This window comes from Caretta caretta, chromosome 2 (assembly GCF_965140235.1).
Source record: "Caretta caretta isolate rCarCar2 chromosome 2, rCarCar1.hap1, whole genome shotgun sequence".
NCBI classification, from domain to species: domain Eukaryota; kingdom Metazoa; phylum Chordata; order Testudines; family Cheloniidae; genus Caretta; species Caretta caretta.
This window is the reverse complement of record NC_134207.1, coordinates 184,461,460-184,486,087: the sequence shown is the minus strand read 5'-3', so window position 1 is coordinate 184,486,087 and position 24,628 is coordinate 184,461,460. Positions and strand designations below refer to the sequence as shown.

The following is a 24,628-nucleotide window of genomic DNA, read 5'->3' as shown; positions in this document are numbered from 1 at the left end:
GGGAGCTTGACTCCCCAATGGAATTCCTAAGTGAGTCCTGTAGATGAGTATCGGTGACAGCTCAGTAAGTTTTCTTGATACAGATAAGTTTGTAAACGGCATTTAGAAAGGGAGCATTATTAAAACACCACACTTGCACTGCTATATTAATGAGAATCATTTTAGCAGTCAGCTGTTGTGAATGGAAAGCAAAATACAGCTGACCTTCAGTACATGCCAATTAGATTTGGTTCAGATAGGAGCAAAATGCTACGCACTTTAGACTTGTAAATTCCACATACAGAAAATAATCATTTTTTTCAGCCATCCCTCGGAGTAAGACAAAGAAATATAGGGCTATGGTTCATTGGACAGAGCAACGGCCAGCAGGTGTACCTATAGCAAATGATGTTGAATAGAGCTTTAGGGCCAGATTCTCATCTCAGTTATTCTAGTGAGACTCCATTCACTTCAGTAGAATTACATGATCTAGCTGAGAGAGAACTGGTCTTTACTGTGAGAGTCTCAGAAATCTAAATTTCATCTAATTTATGTTACCCCAGTTTTCAAGGGTTATCCGTATCTGGAGTAATAGAAATGGGATGAAATTTAATAGCGCAAAGTACAAGATCATGCACTTAAGGACTAACAACAAATTTTGCTATAAGCAGGTGACTTACCACCTGAAAGCAACAGAGGTGGGGAAAGACCTGGGTATATTGATTGATCACAGGATGACTGTGACCTGCCAATGTGATGCAACTGCAAAAGGCTAATGCAATCCTAGGATGCATTAGGTAAGGTATTTCCAGTAAAGATATGAACATATTATTACCTTTGTACAAGGTGCTGGTGAGATCTCATCTGGAACACTGCATGCAATTCTGGTCTCTCTGGTCTTTTAAGCACTCACCTGGGAGGTGGGAGATCAAGATTGAAGTCCCGACTCTGCCTGATTCAGAGCAGGGACTTGAACCTTGAGTGCAGGGGACTGGACTAGATGACCTCAAGGTCTCTTCCAGTTCTATGATTCTGTGATTCTAACATCCTTAACCAGCAAGCTATAAAGTCAGTCCCTTGCACTTGGGTATTTTTGTGAAAGGCTGTGGCTTCCTTTCACATCACAATGAAAACAAAGTTTGAAACCCCAGAATTTTTCACAAAACAAAACTGTTGTTTTTTGGCCAGCCCTAGTGGAAAGTTCTGCATTGATGACAAAACCAGAAAGAAATGTGAACTTATCCAAGGTGCTCGATAAATCCTAGAACAGTTTCATGAAATATGGGCATAGACAACGCTTTGGCAGGTACACAGCAGTGAAGTCTATCTTCAGTAGTTAGTCCTAATGACAAATGTATTTATTTCTCGTAGGCGTTGCATGGGTCTAGATGAACAGTCATTCACTTAATCTCTGCCTTCCAGTCATCTTCTCTCTCCTCTCTGTTCCTCAGCTCACCCAAGTGCTTTCATCACAGAAGCCAGAGCCAGACCTCAGATTTTCTGTACATACAAAATGTCCAGGGTCAAGCCTAGTCAAGTTAAAAGTTGCCTATAATGAAAATGGATGATAATCCTTTAGCGTGGGAGGAAGCTGGTTTATAAGTGCTGCTAGAACTGTGCAGCTCAAGTCATAAGTATTGCTGAAGTAAAGCAAACTCCAGAGGCTCGACCCTCCATTTCCTCTATAAATGAGTCATGATGACTATTTTTTTTTTAAACAAGAAAGGCATTGCTGCTGCTCCTCTATGGCCTGCTGTGTGCTCCCTTTTATTTGCCCCAAAATGTTAAGCATCACAAAGTGTCTACCATGTTTGAATGTAAATTTATTTCTCTCTTGGTATAACTTCATGTTGTTTTCTTTTTTGTATTATACCTTATTGTCACCAGGAAAATGGAATTTTGGCAATCAGGTCATGGAAAATGTTAGGTATGCTAACAAAATGGATCTCTTTCCTCCTCATTTAGGGTGTCTTCCTAGGATTTGGGCCTTAGTAGTCAGTAAGTAATGGGAGTGAAGGGGATGTTTCCTCCCTTTGAGTTGAAATGCACTGCACACCCAGGCATTCATTGCCCCTGCCGGTTCAAGCACAGGAATAAAAAAAACAGAAATCAAACCCAAGTCCCCCCAAGGTAGTGCAGAGTGTTACAACTACAGGCCAGGAATCCCTGCACATTACATGGAATTTATTTATTTAAGTGACTTTCCAAATTCGCAACCCTCATGGCCAACGTTATTTGTATGTTAACAGAATAGGTACAAAGAAAAGGAGTACTTGTGGCACCTTAGAGACTAACAAATTTATTTGAGCATAAGCTTTCATGAGCTACAGCTCACTTCATCGGATGCATGCAGTGGAAGGTACAGTGGGGAGATTTATATACACAGAGAACATGAAACAATGGATGTTACCATACATACTGTAATGAGAGTGATCACTTAAGGTGAGCTATTACCAGCAAGAGAGCGGGGTGGGGGGGACTTTTTGTAGTGATAATCAAGGTGGGCCATTTCCAGCAGTTGACAAGAAAGTCTGAGGAACAGTGGGGGGTGGGTGGGGGAATAAACATGGGGAAATAGTTTTACTTTGTGTAATGACCCATCCACTCCCAGTCTCTATTCAAGCCTAAGTTAGTTGTATCCAGTTTGTAAATTAATTCCAATTCAGCAGTCTCTCGTTGGAGTCTGTTTTTGAAGTCTTTTTGTTGAAGAATTGCCACTTTTAGGTCTGTAATCGAGTGACCAAAGAGACTGAAGTGTTCTCCAACTGGTTTGTGAATGTTATAATTCTTGACATCTGATTTGTGTCCATTTATTCTTTTACATAGAGACTGTCCAGTTTGACCAATGTACATGGCAGAGGGGCATTGCTGGCACATGATGGCATATATCACATTGGTAGATGTGCAGGTGAACGAGCCTCTGATAGTGTGGCTGATGTGATTAGGCCCTATGATGGTGTCCCCTGAATAGATATGTGGACACAGTTGGCAACGGGCTTTGTTGCAAGGATAGGTTCCTGGGTTAGTGGTTCTGTTGTGTGGTGTGTGGTTGCTGGTGAGTATTTGCTTCAGGTTGGGGGGCTGTCTGTAAGCAAGGACTGGCTTGTCTCCCAAGATTTGTGAGAGTGATGGGTCATCCTTCAGGATAGGTTGTAGATCCTTGATGATGCGTTGGAGAGGTTTTAGCTGGGGGCTGAAGGTGATGGCTAGTGGCGTTCTGTTATTTTCTTTGTTGGGCCTGTCCTGTAGTAGGTGACTTCTGGGTACTCTTCTGGCTCTGTCAATCTGTTTCTTCACTTCAGCAGGTGGGTATTGTAGTTGTAAGAATGCTTGATAGGTACAGTATGGGCAGTGGCAGTACAAGCTTTCTGATGTGCCCCCAAGCTGGCCAGGAGGGACCTCATGTAGTGGGGAGCTGGCTAGTGTAGTTGCTGGGTGGGATTTTCTTTCAGTTTTATTGTGTCAGCAAATCCAGTAGCGTGTAGACTATAATTATTACTTTTGCAGTGATTCCCACCTGGCCTAAGTGACACATGGCACAGACCTCTGACAGATTATTATTTAGAGATCAGGAAAGGGGGAATTGATGGCAATAGCTCCAGCAGAACTGGTCTAATATAGTTAAATGAAGGCCTTTCCACATCAGAAACCAATGGCAAGTTTCTAAAATTGGAACAGTCCTGTCCTTCTCAGAGCTGCACTACACCGAGAATGCAGTTTTGGAGACTCAGTCCACAGGAGTTAGCTAGTCCAACAATCCATACAAGACTGTAGAAATTCAGACCTCTTGAAAAAAGAAGGTAATAAAATTAAGCCAATTCTTTCTGGGAATATAAGCAATTTATAACAAATATAGTCCACCAAAAGCAATAACCATGGGGGCACACAGTTATGCTCCACCAACAACTGCTGAGCCTCTGAAAAGATCCCCTTCCCCCAAGGTATCATACCTCGTGGTCAATAAAACTGGTAGCCTCCCCAGTATATGAAAAGCAAGACTACAGTTCGGAAATAATTGACCCAACACAAAGTAATAAACATTGCACTTGTTGACCAGTATAATAGCCTTCATTTGACTCCCAAGAGCAGTTGGCACAGATCTTTTTATGGATCTATGCCACTTTATGCCAGCAGAGAATTTGGCTCTATGACCATATTGTGTTAAGCTCAGAAAAGTGCCATCTCAGGTTCATATCCAACCTGAGACTCTGGCACAAGCCCTGCTACAAACCTGGATTCAGTCTAGGAGAATTGGGACTTCATTCCAAATCAACCTTTCGTTTCCTCTCCTCCTCCCATCTTTCTGTTGCCTTTGGGGTGGAAGTGCTGGTTGCCTTCCCTCCAATATCATCAGAGGACAGCAGGACCATGCTCCTTCCTGGTCTACGTGATCAGCCTGATTTTTCAAGTACTGAGCACACAGCATTTACTGTCAATGCCTGTGCTGAAGTCATTGGGAGCTACTGGGGGCCAAGCACTCTTGAAGATCAAGCCACGTATTACATTGCCTATTTGCGAATGCAGGAACCAGACTTTTGAAGCTATTTCTGCCATGACAGATAAATGAATTTTAAGAGCTGTTGTTCATTTAAATATTCCAAAAAGATTTCAGCAGAGATGGCGATTAATGGTTAAGGGGAAAGGGCCATGGAATAGGAGGAGGGGAGAGTAAGCTCCTTCATAGCAAACAGGAAGAAGAACAGAATCCCCACTCACATCAAGTTCGTACCCTTTCAGCGCCTTGAGGGTCAGGACATAGCTCTGCCCTGATCATGTCTCTCTCTCATTTCTTCCTATGGCTGCCTAGGTTCCTTCTATGCAACCCTCTAGAGGAGGGGTGGGCAAACTATAGCCCGCAAGCCACATCCAGCCCATTAGACCATTTAATTTGGCCCTCAGCTCCTGCCAGGGAGTGGGGGTGGGGGTTTGCCCTTCTCCGGCGCTCCGGCCGGGGAGCAGGGTAGTAGGCTTGCCCCGCTCTGCATGGCTCCCAGGAAGCAGCCGGCATGACCCCCTTCCGGCTTCTATGTAGTATGTGGAGGCATGGCCAGGCAGCTCTGCATGCTGCCCCATCTGCAGGCACCGCCCCTGCAGGTAAGCACTGCCCAGAGCCTGCACCTCTGATCCCTCCACACCCCAATCCCCTGTCACAGCCCTGATTCCCACCCTCCTCGCCCTACGAACCCCTCTATCCCAGCCCAGAGCCCCCTCTTGTACCCCAAGCCCCTTATCTCCAGCCCCACCCCAGAGCCCTCACCTCCCCTATGCCCCAACAGCCTGCCACATCCCTGATCCCCCTCCTGTCCTCTTAATCCATTAGTCCCAGCCTGGAGCCCCCTCCTTCACCCCAAACTCCTCATCCTCAGCCCCACCCCACCCCTGCAACCCAACCCAGAGCCCTTTCCCGCACCCTGACCTCTTCATTTCTGGCCCCACCCCAAAGCCTGTACCCCAGCCAGAGCTGAGCCCTCACCCCCTCCTACACCCCCACCTCCAATTCCGCCATACAATTTCCATACCCCGATGTGGCCCTCAGGCCAAAAAGTTTGCCCGCTCCTGCTCTAAAATATCCTGGGTAAGACCCTCTCCGTATTGAAGTCAATGGGGGTTTTGCTATTGATTAATTTCTCACTCATTTATGCACCTCTGACCATGACAGTCTGAGTGCTTGGTACTCCCTCCTTCTCTTCGAGCCCAGCGAAGTGCTCAAGCTTGTGTGTAACTTTAAGGATTTGAGTTACCCCATTGACTGTGGGATTACTCACATGCTTAAAGTCATGCATGTCCTTAACGGCTTTGCTGGGTCAGGACTCTGGTGCACTGGTTGAGCATCCTATCCTATTCTTACGTATAACTCACTAAGAAACTCAGAATCTCCCCTTTCTGTGAAGTAAAACTCCACATTTTTAACCCTGCAGAGCTACATGATAATGGACATGGAAGCTGTGAAATGTTTACAGAAAAGCTGTTTCTAGTCTAACACTTGGACTATGCCTTCATTGGAGAAAAGCATGTGTTTTCTGAGAGACGGCAGCCTGCCCAGAGGCTGGGGATCCCAGTGCTTCTAGACTCCCAGGCCAGCTGACTCCCCAGGTTGTCTGACACCAAATGGTGAGTTAGCTGCCCCAAGCTCCACAGAGCCTGGAGAGGCAGTAGGTCCAGCAGTCTAGAAGCTTTGGGGTCCTTGGCCCCAGGGCCGTCTGTGTGGTAGGTCCCTCCCAGACCCTCAAACCTGGGAAGCCCTAGCACCTGCTGACTGAAATTGACATTAATTTTGTCAGTTTTACCCCTGCTATTCAGTGGTGGGCAGCAAAACTGACAATCCTGTTAATTTCAGTCAGCAGCTACTGGGTCCAGAGAGCAGATTTTCTCTCAGAAATATCAGAATTTCCCAAACGAAAAATGTACAGACCTTTCAGTTTAAAGGAAATTTTCTAAAAAATGCTTTTGTTCCAAATCAGAATGAAAACAAATTTTTGAAATATCACAATTTCCCATTAACCAGTTTTGGACAGCTCTACTTAGAATAAACACCAACGAGATGGATTAGTGGCCAGAGGGCAAGGGAGGCAGTCAAAGGTATATGATAAAGTGCAGTCAGGGGATAAGTGAATTTATCAGATATTTCTGTATATATTTACACTGTAAGCTCCTTCGCACAGTGACTGTGCCTTCTTACATATCTATAAAGTGTCAGGATTTATTTTATTATAATAATTCTCTGCCAAGTTAGACTGAAAGCCCCTGTGGGTGGAACATTGGCTATGTTTATAGAGCACTGAGCTTACTGATGGCCCAACACATATGAGCCAAAATACAGATTTAGATGGAAATTTTCTGCAGTGGAAATAGGTTGATGTGGGGAGCCCAAAGATTTGATTTCAGCGCTTCTACTCCAAGCTTCTGAACCATTTTGAAGCAGGAAGTGAAAAATATATATCTCCAAGTGGCAGACAATACAAAAATCAGAGACCAGATAGATAGTGAGGAATACGCAATCAGATCGGAAAGGTTTTGAATTGTTTATGTGACCCTACATTTGTCAATTATTTGCTAACTGGTCTAGGAACAAGAAACTAAGGCCTGGTCTACACTACGGGGTTAGGTCGAATTTAGCCATGTTAGGTCGATTTAAAAATGACTGCATCCACACAACCAACCCCGTTCCGTCGACCTAAAGGGCTCTTAAAATCAAGTTCTGTACTCCTCCCCACAGCTAAAATCGACCTTGCTGAGTTGAATTTGGAGTAGCGCTAAAATCGACCTTGCTTAGTCGAATTTGGGGTGGTCCAGACAAAAATCGATGGTATTGGCCTCCGGGAGCTATCCCAGAGTGCTCCATTGTGACCGCTCTGGACAGCACTTAGAACTCCAATGCACTAGCCAGGTACACAGAAAAAGCCCCGGGGAACTTTTGAATTTCATTTCCTGTTTGGTCAGCATGGCAAACTCAGGAGCACAGGTGGCCATGCAGTCCCCCAGAATCGTAGACCGTAGAATGTTTCTATGCTCCCCCTATCATCCCCCAACCCTGAGGTTATTACAGATTAGAAGGCAAAAAAACCGCACTCACGATGACATGTTTGCCGAGCTCATGCAGTCCTCCTGCACTGATAGGGCACAGCTTAATGCATGGAGGCATTCAGTGCAGAGGCCAGGAAAGAATTAAGTGAGCATGAAGAGCGGAGGCAGGACGCGATGAGGGAGCAAACGGACATGATGAAGCATCTGTTGGGGGAGCAAACGGACATGATGAAGCATCTGTTGGAGCTGCAGGAAAGCCAACAATAGCACAGACCCCAGCTGCATCCACTGTATAACTGCCTACCCTCCTTCCCATGTCCCATAGCCTCCTCACCCAGACGCCCAAGAACACAGAGGGGGAGGCTCCGGGCACCCAGCCAGTCCACTCCAGAGGATGGCCCAAGCAACAGAAGGCTGTCATTCAAACAGTTTGATTTTTAGTGTGGCTGCAAGAAGCAATATGGCCTTGTCCTTCCCTCCTCCCCCACCCCACCTGGGCTATCTTGTCCGTTATCTCATTTTTAAAAAATTAATAAAGAAAGAGTGCATGGTTTCAAAACAATAGTTACTTTATTTCGAAGGGGGGAGGGTGGTTGGCTTACAGGGAATTAAAATCAACAAAGGGGGCAGGTTTGCATCAAGGAGAAACACACACAACTGTCACACTGAAGCCTGGCCGTCATGAAACTGGTTTTCAAAGCCTCTCTGATGCGCAGCGCGCCTTGCTGTGCTCTTCTAATCGCCCTGGTGTCTGGCTGCTCAAAATCAGACTCCAGGCGATTTGCCTCAACCTTCCACCCTGCCATAAACGTCTCCCTCTTACTCTCACAGATATTATGGAGCATACAGCAAGCAGCAATATCAATGAGAATGTTGGTTGTGCTGAGGTCTGACCAACCGCGCCAGAGAGCTTTTAAACATCCAAAGGCACATTCTACCACCATTCTGCACTTGCTCAGCCTGTAGTTGAACTGCTCCTTACTACTGTCCAGGCTTCATGAGGCATGGGAGCAAGGGGTAGGTGCGACCGCGCGGTGCTGCCAGATGGGAGAGCAGCCTGAGGCAGAAGCCTCCAGCTCGCAGGAGAGCAGAGTTGAAGTGGAAGTGGTGGAGCCGTTACGCCATGTACGAGGACAGCTAGCTGTCCTACCATATGTTGCGAAGGCACCCAGGAGCTGCTGCTGTGTAGCAGTGCCAGGTGCTGCAGGTGCTTCTGTGTCGAATGCTGGGAGGTCCTGGTAGGGCAAGGTACCTCGGCCAAGGCAAAAGAGCAAGAGCCCTGGAGCTGTTACATGTGTCACCCACAGAAGTGCTATGGGGTGTTACAGCACCGACCAGACTGGAATGTCTTCACCAGTGACAAGGGACAGGAATATGATGCACCTAAAATCTAAAACAGCCCGCACATTTTCCAGAGTCACTACCCTTGATAACAGAACGTCAATGATTGCATTGGCTACTCGGATCACAACAGCCCGCACAGTAGACTTGCCCACAACAGCAGCGGTGACGGTGAGCTGAGCGGGCTCCATGCATGCTAAAAAGGCCCGAAACGATTGTCTGCCATTGCTTTCACGGGCGGAGGGGTGACTGACGACACCCGCAACAATGTTTTTGCCCCATCAGGCATTGGGAGCTTTACCCAGAATTCTAAGGGGCTGCGGCGGAGACTGCGGGAACTGTGGGATAGCTACCCACAGTGCACTGCTCCATAATTTGATGCTAGCCATGGTAGTGAGGACGCACTCCGCTGACTTAATGCACTTAGTATGGACATACGCAATCGACTGTATGAAATTGAATTCTAAAAATTGACTTCTATAAAATCGATCTAATTTCGTAGTGTCGACACACCCCTAGAGAACATGTGTTCAATAGAACAATCATCTAGTTCACTGAACCAGATATAGGAGCTTTTGTGGAAAAATCATTCAAACCATCAGCATAAGGCTCAGCAGCAGTAAAGAGGCAAACCAGATGCAGGGTTGTATTAGCCATGCAGTAGATATAAAACTAAGAAGGTGACACATTTGCTATATAAAGAAGCACTAGACTCCCCTCCCCACCCCACCCCAAAACTCTTTGCCCAGTATTGGCCACTGTACGTCAGAAAGATATTACTCTCAAGAGGGTAGGGCATAAGCAGCAAATATGACATCAAATTGGAAGAATTTTAGTTATGAAGGAAGCATAAAGGAGCAAAAAAAGCTGAGATTTGGAGATCACCTAAAAGACATTTCTTAAAATTATGAAAAGGATAAAAAAAATTGAGAGAGATATTGATAAGATCTTTCACATTGATAAGAGCTTAAAAAAGTGATGGAGACAAGCTGCAGTACTTGGATGTGCAATTTCAATTTTATGGGAAAGAATAGTTAGTTGTAGGCTGGGGGATATAGAGGAGTGTACTGAGGTCTGGTGGATAATTCAGCCATAAAATTCAGATCCAGGCTCAGTTTCCAAACTTCTGCATAGCATGGGGTTTCCAAGATTTTGGTTCAGGTCCATCTCTAGTTAAGTTTTAACGCACTGCAAGTAAATAGGAAACCTAGATAGAACTAATACACATAAAAACAAGTGACTGTGAGAGGTAAAAGAAGCAGGAAGTACAGACAAACGCAAGATAAATCTGTATTTGGTGCTGAAGAAGCAGAGGATTTACAGAGATGGTGAAAAATCAAGAAGCTGGAATTAAGATTATCCAGATAAGGGCAAGTACAGTGAGCCAGCTGACCTTTTCCTGGTGCAAAAATCTTATTTTTATGAACAATGCAAGATACTAAAATTAGTTTTTTTGCACTCTAGGTTTTATATTTTTTTCAAAGTCCTTACTCAGGCATAATTCCCATTGAAGTTAGTGGGAGTAAGCCGTGAGCAAAGGTCTCAGGATTTGGCCTAGTGACAATGTTGTTGCAGAACTGAGCAGTTATGTTTTTATTTGAAGCAATTTTAACAGGCAAGTTCTTAACCCCTTAAAGAGTGGAAACACTGTTCGCATATTAACTGTAACAACTCCCAGGGATTTCTGGACCTTCCTTTTTTTGTTCTAAGACAGTACAAATGAGATTATATGTGGGATCTGGTGCTGATGTTATGTGTATCAGCCTCTATGCCAAATAAGTTTTCATACTTGATTCAACAGGCTGACTTTGAATATTATAAAATGGCTAAGATTAAAAAAAAAACCTCATGAGCAAAACAAAATCCACTGGACCTTTTCAGATGTAGGTGGGCCAGAGCTCTTTAGCTGATGGCTGTCATGAAGCACAGGTGTATATGGGGCTTATGTTTAATGACTTATTTTGAAGTTATAATGAGCAAAGTACACCTGAGGTGGAAATTAATGTCACACAAATCATCAGTATACAGATATTATGTAGGGTCAAAGGCTTGGCACCTTAGAACCTTGACTCCACTAGGATTACTCAGAAGGGTACGGTGAGCAAAATGTCATGCCTGTTTTTTGTTTTTTTTATAACATTCTCAATGGCCAGACCCTCAGCTAATGAAAATCAACATAATGCTGTTGACTTCAGTAGATCTGTATGGATTTACACCAGCCTGGAATCTGGCCCTTTATTCTCAAAAAGAAAAGAAAAAACCCACCTTGTACCAGTACTTATACCGTAATAATTATTAATTGTTAAGTAACTGTCAAGGTTTCTACTATTGGGAAATCACTGTACCATATAGAAAAGAGAAATCCAAGTGGGGCAGTGAAATAATAAATTCCCAGACGAGACCTTAAAGATAACAGTTCAACTTCAGGGCATATTGAGAAGCAAAAGACATGCTAATCATGTGCATCGTCTTAATGAGGACAAACAATGGCAAAGACTGGCTGCTTAGCAACCAGATGACTGAGGTAAAACCCAAAGTACCAAACCAGAAGGTGTAAACAAATTATGTATATATTTTAAACAAAGTTGCAGGAATGTTTGGAAAAAATGAGAAAGTTACTATTCAGCCTTCTGTTACTTAACGTGTCAGCTTTCATATTAGATTTCTGGGCAAAAAAGAAGAGTCAGCTGACCTACAGTGACAACAAAATGAGTCATAAAGGTTTTTTTTTTAGTTTATTCCAGTATAGAGCATCTTTTACAAGCTAAATTGCAGAAGATGTGCTGCAACTGCTGCCACGTGTGTTAAACAAGACATTGAACAGCCTACAAGATTTACAGTCTCGTTCCCTGTTCTTGAGGCCAGCGGCTCTTTTCATTAGGTGATGCATGAAAAGTGGCAGAAGAGGGTGATGCATCCATGAGCCCTACTGTAAAACAAACAACATGCCTTTGTCATGGAGGTTCTGTGTTGTGTTGTGTCTTATACACGTGTTTACAAAGGAAGAAGAACTGACAGTCACTGGGCAGAGTGCTATGAGCTCAGCAGATGTTATTTACTTTCAGACTTTTAATGTAATTTTCATGATTTGGATGCCAAGCTATCTAATAAAACAGATGAATTCTTTTCTGACAGACGATCTGATGAGCGACTATGTTGAAATGTTGCACGCCAGGGCTTTAGAAGGACTATTGAAAGAAGGGCTGGTTTACGCTTATGGAGCTGCACGGGTGCAGCTGCTCCACTGCGGCACTTAGCGAAGACACCAGCCATGGGAGATGTTTGTTGCTAGCAGCCACAGATCAGCTACGTACCACTGTAGGCAGTCTCATCATACCATTCCCTCTCTAGCCGTATCAAGCTCAGTCTTGAAACCAGTTAGGTTTTTTGACCCCACTGCTTCCCTTTTAAGGCAGTTCCTCGGATGGTCAGAAACTGTCATTCATCTAATTTCAAACCTAAATGTGTTGATGGCCAGTTTGTATCAATGTAGTTGTAGTTTGGGTATATCATGCTTCCCTTCTACTATGGGATGGTCTCTCCAGCTAGGTTTCATCTCCTGTGATGCGCCATGGCCCTGTGACTGTTATGATGCATTGCCTCCTCTCGCCAAGATGGGAGATCATGTAGCGCATCATGGGACATGTCCAACCAGGGCGTTCAGCCCATACGAGAGAATGAGAACAGGAGGCACAAAAGCTACAGCTTCCATGGGGCACTTTATTGGCATTTCAAAATATTTAAAATGCGGTTTTTCGATTTTTCACTGAAAATTTGAAATTTTCCATGGGAAAAAAAGTCCTGTTTTTCTGACTAGCTCTAATCACAAGGCTGTTCAGTTGCCTAAGTACATGCTGATTTTTTTCTTACAAGCTCTCATTGGGTACATGTCCACATCACCGTAACCACCACCACAATTATTAGCACCCTTGTTCTCAACCGCAGCAAAGGCCAAGGATTGAATGGGCATGAAGAATGAACTACCCTTTTACCCTAAAGACAAGATTTGAGGCACACTGGTACAGGAGTGCGGGAAATGCTTGTACTGTCAATTTCTGTGATGAATTTGTTCCCAGAATAGACAAAAGATTTAATTCCCAGGACTGTCAAGCTGACATCTTTCACTGGCACTAAATTCTCATGCACAAACCCCCTCTTTGTATTTTCACATACATCGGCACATCTTTGTCCTTTTTAAGATCAGAAACTGCAGTGCCCCAATGCTTCCGGTCCAAGTGGAGCAGAAAATACTAAGGAACATGAGATTTCCAGCCTAGTTATGCTGAGCTATCAAGAGGTTCATGTGGTACGTCAAGGTTTGGATGAGCAGACAAACCGTTTGGATACCTATCAAGAGATTTGATTTGGATACTTTGGTTTGGATATTTTGATCAGATATGCACATCTCTTGATGAAACCTGGAATGGGGCTAAGCATTGTAGCTCACATTGACTTGAGTGAGAGTGATGAGTGTTCAACGTCTATTAGGATTCCGCGTGTGACAGAAAACTGCTAGCCAACCCTCTGTCACTCCAGCTCCAATTAAGGGAGGTGAATTGGAGCTGGGTAGATCACCTGGCCCTGATTGGGGAAGCTGGAACAGCTGCTGCCTCATCAGGCTGGGGCTGGATAAGAGCCCCAGGGGAAGGAAGCCAGAGGAGGAGCTGGAAAGAGGGAAGCTGCATGAGAGGAATGGCAGAGGAAAGCAGAGAGAGATAGCTTGCCCACTCTTGCCTGCCGGTGGACCGTAAGAAGGGGACTACGGGTATGGTGGAAAGGTGGTGGGACGGAGCACAGCCTGTAAATAAAAGCACCAGGTGAGCACTGCACCAAAAGGTGTTTGTGTGACTTTTTCAGCCCAGCAGGGCAGGAGCCAGGAGGGCTCTGCAGGGACCCGTTACACAGCCATCTGAGTTCCTTAGGCTTTTCCACTATGGCTATTTGTATTACAGTAATATCCAGACCAGGCCTCCATTGTGTTGGGCACAGGGCAAAGACAAAATAAAAGATAAGCCCTGCCCCAAAGAGTTTACACAATTCAAAAGCCACGTCAAACACAAAGTCAGGAGAGAGCGGAGGCTAACAGTGACAGTAACATGAACACAGAGCTTCATGTAATAGCAAAGGGTACAATTTGGAGGCTTTGTAGTCCTCTGTTCTTTGTTAAATCAGATAACTGAACAAGAGATGTAAATGAATCGCTAACAGGCCACCTTGCCTGGCCATTATCATTAGACATGGTGTATAAGGTTTCGCCTTTGGCTTGTTCAATACATATCCAGGCAGGCAGTTTGATGACTTTCTTAAACAAAAATAAATGTATTAGTTATAATGTTGTCTATCTAATCTGCTGGGAAACCATACAAATATAATCCATAACGGATTCTATAGGGATGGTCACTCCCTTTGACTGTGATGGAGGATAAGGATGTGTTTTTTCCAAGAAGGCTGGATATTCAACCCTTGAACAAATGCATTGGGCCATATCTCAGCTGCTGTAAATTGGCATCAGTTGAAGCCAGTTGAGCTACACCACTTTACATCAGTCGAGGATCTGGCCTGTTTATTATCTATGGTGTGTACATGTTGAAAATAAATCTGTTTTGCTCACAGGTTTAACCTGGAGTTTTTGCACACACAAAAATAACTAACTTGAATTTTTAAAATATCTTTTTATCTGGCCAGTGGTCTAGATTGTGTCCCATGAAACTGTCAGAAAGCTGTAATATTACTGAAAGAAGAGGTAGATTTTGAGATAGTTTTAATCATGAATTTGCCTATTAAAATCTTGATGCAATGCCTTTTTAAATCAAAGCCAGAAAAATAATGTATCCAGGCTTAAGAAGTCAGTTGTCTTTGTATTTGTTTTTCAGTTTGAACCAGAGAAACATGTTTGTTGCTTATGTCCCATAAGCACTTCACTGACATTGTGGACCGGAGCCTCACCTGATGTAGATCAGCATACCTCTGTTGAAACAAAGTCACCTAGGCTAATCAGTACCAGCTGGGAATCTGGCCCTATATGTAACATGCAGCTCTTCAACCAATCTTGTTAACATCAACATACACTAATGTAGGTTAAAATACATCCCAGAAGATCATAGAATCATAGAATCATAGAATATCAGGGTTGGAAGGGACCCCAGAAGGTCATCTAGTCCAACCCCCTGCTCGAAGCAGGACCAATTCCCAGTTAAATCATCCCAGCCAGGGCTTTGTCAAGCCTGACCTTAAAAACCTCTAAGGAAGGAGATTCTACCACCTCCCTAGGTAATGCATTCCAGTGTTTCACCACCCTCCTAGTGAAAAAGTTTTTCCTAATATCCAACCTAAACCTCCCCCACTGCAACTTGAGACCATTACTCCTCGTTCTGTCATCTGATACCATTGAGAACAGTCTAGAGCCATCCTCTTTGGAACCCCCTTTCAGGTAGTTGAAAGCAGCTATCAAATCCCCCCTCATTCTTCTCTTCTGCAGGCTAAACAATCCCAGCTCCCTCAGCCTCTCCTCATAAGTCATGTGTTCCAGTCCCCTAATCATTTTTGTTGCCCTTCGCTGGACTCTCTCCAATTTATCCACATCCTTCTTGAAGTGTGGGGCCCAAAACTGGACACAGTACTCCAGATGAGGCCTCACCAATGTCGAATAGAGGGGAACGATCACGTCCCTCGATCTGCTCGCTATGCCCCTACTTATACATCCCAAAATGCCATTGGCCTTCTTGGCAACAAGGGCACACTGCTGACTCATATCCAGCTTCTCGTCCACTGTCACCCCTAGGTCCTTTTCCGCAGAACTGCTGCCTAGCCATTCGGTCCCTAGTCTGTAGCTGTGCATTGGGTTCTTCCGTCCTAAGTGCAGGCCCCTGCACTTATCCTTATTGAACCTCATCAGATTTCTTTTGGCCCAATCCTCCAATTTGTCTAGGTCTTTCTGTATCCTATCCCTCCCCTCCAGCGTATCTACCACTCCTCCCAGTTTAGTATCATCCGCAAATTTGCTGAGAGTGCAATCCACACCATCCTCCAGATCATTTATGAAGATATTGAACAAAACCAGCCCCAGGACCAACCCTTGGGGTACTCCACTTGATACCGGCTGCCAACTAGATATGGAGCCATTGATCACTACCCGTTGAGCCCGACAATCAGATGATGATGGAAATTGAATGCTTCTTGGCCCAGAACACAAAGTGTACTCGGTAGAAGATTATCTGTTTGTCAACCATTTGTTCTTCCCTTTATTTGACATGCTTTTGGCCGTAGTCCTCATGGTAACAGATAATGCACCTGATGTGTTGTTTGGTGAGTCTGGAGAATGCTCCCTGAACCTCGTGTACTGAAGTCCTCCCCTTGCTGCAATGCAAGAGTCTAATGCTTTTGAATCTGACTCTGAAAAGCTGGAGGGAAAAAATGGTTCTGTCAGGAAGGGCAGGGTGGGTGTTTACCTGGCAGCAGTTGGTGGTCTGTCAGTGCCGCATTTTATTCTCTGTGTTGCCAGTGAACAGAGTTAAGCATAACTACTGCATTTTTGTAAAATTTGCAGCTGAAGAAATGTGTGGGTGATTCAGTCCAATTTCCTCAATATCCCTCATTATTTGTAATTCCCACCATGCTATCATAGCACCTGACAAGGGAAAGGGAGCGTGCTTTCTTTTTCTTGTTGGTTTATTTTTGGCAGTGTAGTGGGAGAGGAGGTGACTAGAGCTAAGGGCTAAACTATTTGGCCTTGGAGAGTCATGCCGTGAATTCACGCACCGCCCTCTTGCAGTGGCACCAGCCCTTTACTGGCCTCCCTGCACAAGGAGGTGCAGAGCCAGCCTCCAAAACTGACAGTGGGGGTGGTTGAATAGAGGATGGAGCTAGGCAGGCTGGGAAATGTACTGGGCTGCCCTGTCTCTTGGGCAACCTCCACAAATGCTGCTCCAGATTGTAAAGCAAAACTTCCAGGAGAGAACAGCGTTGGTACCCCGCCAGTCCTTGTGACCCAGGGACCTCTTGGTGACAACTGGCAGAGGGCACAGGGGTACATAAGGGTTTCATAAGGGTTACAGGGATCCCCCAAGGTCTGGCATCTACATACTAGTTCACCAAAGGGTGTCATGTAAGGTCTCTGATGAAAGCCTGTGTCACACAGGTCGTCATATGCATTGTGAAGTGTATGTACGGATAATATGTAAGGAGTTGTATGTACTTAAGGGGTGTGGCTTAGGGCTGGTCACAAGAAAAGGTGAGAAACAGGTTAGGCTCAGGCAAGAAATCTTGATCTACCTGTTTACATGTCAGTTCAGCACTCTGTTTGGTTCGCAATGGGCGTCCAGTTACAGTCTGAGCAAAATGCTAGTGGAGTGATTGCAAAGTCTCCAGGGAGGACACTAGACAGGAAAGCACAAGCAGCAGGGGTTAGCCTGTTTACAAGTGCAGGCCAAGGATTTTTGGAATATACCCGTAGGGACAGAGGAAAACTCTGGGTCTTTCCACTGAGGAGGCAAGACAGCGTGCTTGTTTCATGAACAGAAGAGCCCAGCCAGGCCTGGCTGTAATATGCTAGCAAGATTTTGGGTGAGCTTTTTGCTCTTATGACATGACAGTGTCTTATTCGTTAAGTTTAGGCTTCAGTATATCTGTTATGGTTTTTTTGAATGTAACCTGTTGTTTCCAGTACTTCTGTTTGCTGTCATGTGAATCTCTGTTCTTTGTTAAATAAATGTATAGTTGGTTTCCCTATAAACAAATCTAAGTGCTGTGTGTTAAGCAGAGCTGTGTTCTGTGGTGTAACCGATAAGCTGCTTTGAACGGTTCTTTTGGGAATGCAATATCTGGGAATTCTGTGAGTGGCCAGTGGAACAGGAGCTGGGCACTCCAAGGTGACACTTGTAGGATTCAGAGGTTGGCGTATGTCTATCATTAACCTGTAAAGAAATAGCGGGGCCTGCAAGGCAGGGCTTGTGTTGCCAGAGGTTTGTGGCTAGTAACAGACCCGGAGCAGACGCAGTCAAGGGTTCCTCACACTAAGGGTAGGTGGTAGCCATGTGCCTCACAACCCCGGGAAGCATTACAGTCCTCCCCCCGGGGAGAACCCTCCCTCTGGCCCCAGAGAGAGGAGTGCAATCTGCTGCCACTGCTGGTGGAGAGCAGAAGACAAGGGGCAATCTGACTGGGGAATAAAGTAAACTCCATGGGGAAGGGAGGGTGAATGAAATGTAAAGCAGGACCTTGACAGTGAGCCCAAGAAGCTTAAAAACTGATGTGGTGGAGGCAGAGAAGCCACCCAAGGGATTCAGAGTGGGGTCACATGATAAGTTCAGTGAGCATGGGATACATTTTGAAGTGGACAGAACATGGTGATGTGGGTGGTGCTAGAGAGGTGAAGGAGGAGGTGGTGGTTACAACAAGCAAGACAAAATTGTTTTAGTTGCATGAAACCAGAATTAAAAAGGAACCAAAATCTCTTGGCTCCTCCCACTTTCCATGTGTATCTTAAACCAGAGAAGTAATGAACAGTTGGCCATTTGCGTTTCTAAAACAAAATTCATCCCTGATACAGCTGGACACAACTCACATTGAAACCAGTGGGAATTGCACCTATACCTACCAGGGCACAATTTCACCCAAGGGGGTTTTGCTACCACTTATTTCTCTACTGTTTGAGAGGAGCCACCTTTAGGGCCCCAGAGTTAGAGCAGAGCATGCATGTCCAAGCGGAACCACATGCTTACAATGATGCCACTAATTCTAATAAAAACAAGGAGTCTGGTGGCACCTTAAAGACTAACAGATTTTTTTGGGCATAAGCTTTCGTGGGTAAAAAACCACTTCTTCAGATGCATGGAGTGAAAAGTACAGATTCAGGCATTATATATTGACACATGAAGAGAAGGGAATTACCTCACAAGTGGAGAACCAGTGTTGATAGGACCAATTCGATCAGGGTGGAGGTGGTCCACTCCCAATAATTGATGAGGAGGTGTCAATTCCAGGAGAGGCAAAGCTGCTTTTGTAGTGAGCCAGCCACTCCCAGTCCTTATTCAAGCCCAAATTAATGGTGTTAAATTTGCAAATGAATTTTAGTTCTGCAGTTTCTCTTTGAAATCTGTTTCTGAAGCTTTTTTTTGTTCTAATGTAGCTACTTTTAAATCTGTTATAGAATGTCCAGGAAGATTGAAGTGTTTTCCCACTGGCTTTTGTATGTTACCATTCCTGATGTCCGATTTGTGTCCATTTATTCTTTTACATAGGGACTGTCCGGTTTGGGCAATGTCCATGGCAGAGGGGCATTGCTGGCACATGATGGCATATATCACATTAGTAGATGTGCAGGTGAATGAGCCCCTGATGGTGTGACTGATGTGGTTGGATCCTCTGATGGTGTCACTAGAGTAGATATGGGGAGAGAGTAGGCAACGAGGTTTGCTACAGGGATTAGTTCCTGGGTTAGTGTTTCTGTGGTGTGGCATGTAGTTGCTGGTAAGTATTCGCTTCAGGTTGTGGGGCTGTCTGTAAACGAGGACTGGCCTGCCTTCCAAGGTCTGTGAGAGTGAGCACATTATCAACGATCTACAACCTATCCTGGCAAATGATCCCTCACTCTCCCAGACCTTGGGAGGCATCAGGACACACACAGTAAAGCCATAGGAAATAAGGAACAGAGGAAACAATGTGAGACTATTATTTCTGTGGAGCTGTGAGAATCTTTGGGGCGGGAATACTCAGTGAGACAGTAGGGAGGAAGAGATTGTGGTATAAAATACCCAGGAAAAGGTTAATCCGCTCTTAGAAGTTGCTATTGCAGTTATCTGTGTCCTGCCTTCCGGGTACAGTGCGTGCTGTCAGCATTTGCTTGGATGATATAATGCTTTTAACTAGGGATTGGCGAACTTTTGTGCCTAATTTCAAAGGCACAGAAACATGCTGGGTTTCAAATCAGAGAGTGAACTCGAGCCTTCTAGGGTTCATCTGTGTGATTTTATTGTAAGTCTTGCAATATTTCGTTGGGGGGTGGGGGGGAGTCTTAAACCCCCCAGTTTCTGAACTAATGAGTATCTCAGCTTACTTTTATTTTATTTATAAGTGAAAGTTTCTAGCTCTTATGCTTGCAGGAAAAAAAGTAACCCTAAAGCCCTAAAAACAGAAAAGTATCCCCATGTATTGGCTTAAAAATCGTGAGATGTCTTTAAGTAATCTAATGGGGAGTGAGGGGTTTCAGGCCTTGACTCATTATTTTCAAATTGTGGGGGTTGGTAATCCTAGAAGTTTGGGTTGCTGCTGTCTTCAGCAGCTAGGATCAAGATCTAGGTGTAAACTTTGTTTGTAGCTCAAATTTCTCCGGAATTCAGATCTGGGGTTTTGTTGTGGCCTTGTCTCTAGAGAGAGATTAAAAATCTTGAAACTGTGTATGTTTTTGCTCTGATGAGCGAAAATGTTCAGTCTGATTCTGATCTCACTTACACCAGCGAAACATCATATTAGCTCCAGTAAGTCAGTAGCCTCACAGTAGCATTACATTTGTCTAAAAGAGATGAAAATCAGGCAAACCGTGTATGTGACTGTTTCATGACATGTCTTTTAAGATCTCTTTCAGTGTTCAACAAAATGAATTAGCTTAAACAGAAATCTTTGTTTAAAGAATCAGTGTTGGCTTGACTGCAGCATAATCATGTATGTGACTAATACTATATTTTACATCTTTTGCCATTTACATGTTCACAAAAGTCTTCAACTCTCCCCAATTAGCTGGTTGTTTGCATCATCCTCCCTCTAGTAGATTAGGATAAATCAGAAGCAAAGATATGCATTCACATCCAATAGCATACTTAGGGTTCTCTAATGGGCCAATTTCTCCTCACAATGTAGTTACAGATAACTAGTTTCAGTCAAACTTTCAAAACATGGGGCCTGATTCTCCATTGCCTATGTAACCCACACACCTCCTGGGTGCGGTGCTCTGTCCCATGGAGTGGCACCAAGACCACTTAGAGAAAGATTAATGAGTCTTGTCTACAGCCTTAGCTAAGAGCCTGCCAATGACTGGGGTCTGTCAGTGTTACATATGCACCTTGTCCTGTCATTTATATCTGTGCATAGTGGATAAAAAAAACACTGCCGTACCAGGATTTGCACTTAAATTGCACGGGTGTGTAATTAACTACACTAGGTGCAAAACCATAGAGAATCAGGTCTAGGGCTTCCAAATGTGTTCATTACTATCATATATAACCACTCAGGCTACAATTTTTGCACTTTTACTTGCATATAAAGTGACCGGATTTATATGAGTACAACTCGTCTGTTTCATCAAGTGCGATTTCAAATGGGATCTGACTGTGCAAATTCTATCATTTTGGTAACAGTGTGCACAAAAGAATTTGCATGCATAAATTTGCACACACAAGTGGCACTCAGGTTGTGGCTTTTTTGAAAACTTTGGGCCTCTCTGTCTAGTTTTCAGTGGAGGTCTTCTCTGGCAAATGACACTGTATCTGAGACTGAGCAAATAATATTCAACTAATCTTAATCTGTCGAACTAGGCGGGTTTTTTTGTGAGAAGGTTGTTTTGTTTTGTTTTGTTTTTTGAGCTAAAACACTTTATAGTACAGCTTAGTCTTCTGCCCATGGTGGAAGCATAGTAATGTTTGAGATTTAATTAACTTCATGTGGCACTGCAGAAATGGGTAGCAAATCAATAATGAATGCCATTACAGTCACCTTATGCTGCTATAATTCTCTGTGTTTGGTTGCACTAATGAGGTCTTGTTTCTCTGAGGTCAATAGCAAGCAGGAGATTTATTTTTTTAATTGCTGATCTTATGTCTGTCACTGGGGATATGAAGTAACCTCAGTTGAGACTCAGTGGGGGCCAATGGCTTAAGACGCAAGAGGGGGTATATAAGCCATTTTGCTGGTGCTGTTGTACAGTGTTTCTCAGGCTGAGAAATTCCCAGTATTAAGTTTCAGTGGATGTAGCTGTGGAAATCAGCTGCTACTTTGTCCTTGCGCTTAGTAGTTAACCATTTGATCTCTGTTTGGTAATGATTCTCCTGGAGAGTAATGGAAGTAAGTGAGTCTTTAGCAAACACTTTAGCATTTGCTTTGAACAGCTCCTCGGGGCTCTTTCTGCATGCCAAGAAAGAAAATGTATCTGACAACTCACTTTAGGGGTTGTCACGATCTCTCCCAGGAAGGAGTTATCTACATGGAGGCTCTGGCATCAAAGCATCCTGCAGAACTTTTAGTGTGCAGTTGCAGAGTGAACAGCAGGCTAGTGTGCTGTATGTTCACACCCAGGCTTGCCACACATGAAGCCTCCAAGTAGAAGTCACTGGTGAGAAAAAGTTAATTACATTGAAGGGTGTAAAACAGGAGTGCCGAGAATTTTACAACAGAGCAACCTGGACTGTTGTTAACCCGGAGAGCTGAGCTAAGGCAGTGGACCCTCCTTGCATGTTCATCGGACCAATGGAATTGACCATGGAGAAATATAGGAAAAGAGCCTGAGTATCCCTTGTGCCCGTTCCTATGGCTGCCTGGTGTGGAGATGAGGCTATCTCCCATTCATAACAGGGGGACACACCATTTTATGAAGCCTCTGGCCACTAATATCTGCTACAGGCTTCATGATTAAAAACAAAAAATAGGAGCAGAGGTGGAAAGTGGTTATAACAGAGCTCCAAGTCCACTACATCAGGTCTCGTGCCAGGATTACAGACCTGCGCCTGCACTTTCAGGAAAGTATGTAAGCTCATTCCCTTCCATTAATTTGAATTATCACTTCCAATCGCCATTGTTTCCAGTGTAAATAGTTTCTAGTCTAAACAAATGCTCTTAGTTAGCACAGACAGACTCTATGTGGCATGGAAAATTTCAAGAAAGAAAATAAGGCCCAGCATTGCTGTAGTTGAAATAATACTGTGTGATAGGCAAAATGGACATGCTGTATGTCAGAGATAAATGAACATGAAAGGAGAAGCAGCTTAGGTTTTCCCAGCATGCTTTTCTTTCCCCTGACTGTTTGCCCTCTTTAGACTTCAGAGCCTGTCAAATCTGCCAACTTCTGTAACTCACACCACGATAGGTACCAGACCTCACCCACTGCCCTTCATAGCACTGCTAATTCTTTGCGGGAGCACTAGTGCCAGCCTGAATTACCGGAAAATTACACAGACATTCTGGTCAAACATATAGTGCTGTAACTCTTGATCTTCACTAATTTTTATTTTTAAAACCAGGATTTCTAGGACAAAACCCAGTAAATATTGTATCTGTTTCCACTGAATTGTAAAGGAAGACATTTTAAAAAATACATAATCTACCTCACTGAATTCATTCCTCTTCCAGCATCCTTTAGCAGCTGTTCTTGAAATAGCCTTACCTGCCACTCAAGGACCGTATGCCATAGGTGTATGGCACTTTAATTTCTGTAAGGCTTGAACACACAGGAGCATATATTCTCTTCAGGATGTATGTGTATAACACTCTGTAATGACTTTGTTGTTGTACCTATTAAGAAGGCAGCAACAGAGTTGTTTGTTAGAGCCTACAGGAGTAATGAGTTTTCTCCTTGCAAGCTCTTTTCTTAACTCTCAAGTTGCTAGTTGGATTTTGGAGTGGATTATGTAGCTCACTGGAGTGGAGTCATTACATTGCAGTCCCATCAGTGGGATAATCCATTCCCAACATACTGTTAATATCAGTGGGAATTTACATGTACGCACAAAGTTGATGATACAGCTAACAACATGACCCTGACCAACTGTGTGTTTTTTAAAAAAAAAACAAAGTGATCAACTCTTCTGTTGTTGCATTGCAGCTCCAGAAACTGAAAAGATCGCTCTCTTTCAAGACCAAAAGCTTACGGAGTAAAAGCGCAGACAACTTTTTCCAGAGGACGAACAGTGACGTGAAATTACAAGTTGATTTGCTGCCTGAGGTGAGCACCAGCACCGGCCAGCTCCCCAGCTCAGAGAGCCGGTCCTCCACACCTATCAAACTCCAACAACAGGCAGAAAGCAATCAGGTTCATGTTTTCCAGGAGCACATCTTCAAAAAACCCACTTTCTGTGATGTCTGCAACCACATGATTGTTGGTAAGAATTATTTTGTTTGTGCGTGAGAGACAATATGCAGAGTGGCGTTCCCAGACCATATGTGACCACAGAGATGTTCTTGACGGTACTAGTGCAAAGGAACTTGGGCTGGCGATCCATACCAGCCAGCCCATTGACATGATCGTGGGCTCCTTGATCTCACACTTTAAGCTGTGTAGTTAACATCAGTTGCAGCTTGACCCAAATAACAGATGTCTCCCCATGATGACGCACATAGGTATCACAACTCAGAAGCTATGGAGCCAAATTTTGCCCTGTTGGGGTTTGATGAACATGGGTTCCTATTGGCTGTACTGCTAGAAAATATGGTAAAATGTCATTCATTGTAATGAATCAAATAGAATGAAAGTCCCACACTATTTCACTGCATTCCAAAGTGTTAATTACTATTCTGATTCACCCTACAGAGATTATGTGTAAATTTGCCCAAGTGTGGAGGCTTGCCACACCAGCTTTGCAATAGGGCTGCAGAAGAAGAGATAGAGAGAGGGGTGCAGGCAGGATGGTGGCACAGAGACTGCATCCGCTGCATGTCATTGGGAGGGGGTCCATGCCAGCCATCAATAGGCCAACAGGGAGGCTGTTATTCAAGAATGTTGGCTGGCACACTCGGTGTTACAGATGATTCACTTCACCTGGGATGATTATTCTCCCACAGACAATGATGTAAAGCAGGAGCA

At 44.2% G+C, this 24,628-nt stretch overlaps 1 protein-coding gene across 1 annotated transcript in view; it reads left to right on the top strand.

The window, feature by feature from the left end:
* Positions 1-24,628, top strand: part of STAC (SH3 and cysteine rich domain) — a 109,464-nt gene that overhangs the window by 8,134 nt on the left and 76,702 nt on the right. Inside the window, exon 2 of the mRNA XM_048839001.2 lies at positions 23,651-23,927. Coding sequence (XP_048694958.1) covers positions 23,651-23,927 — 277 coding nt within the window. The remainder of the gene's footprint in view (positions 1-23,650; positions 23,928-24,628) is intronic.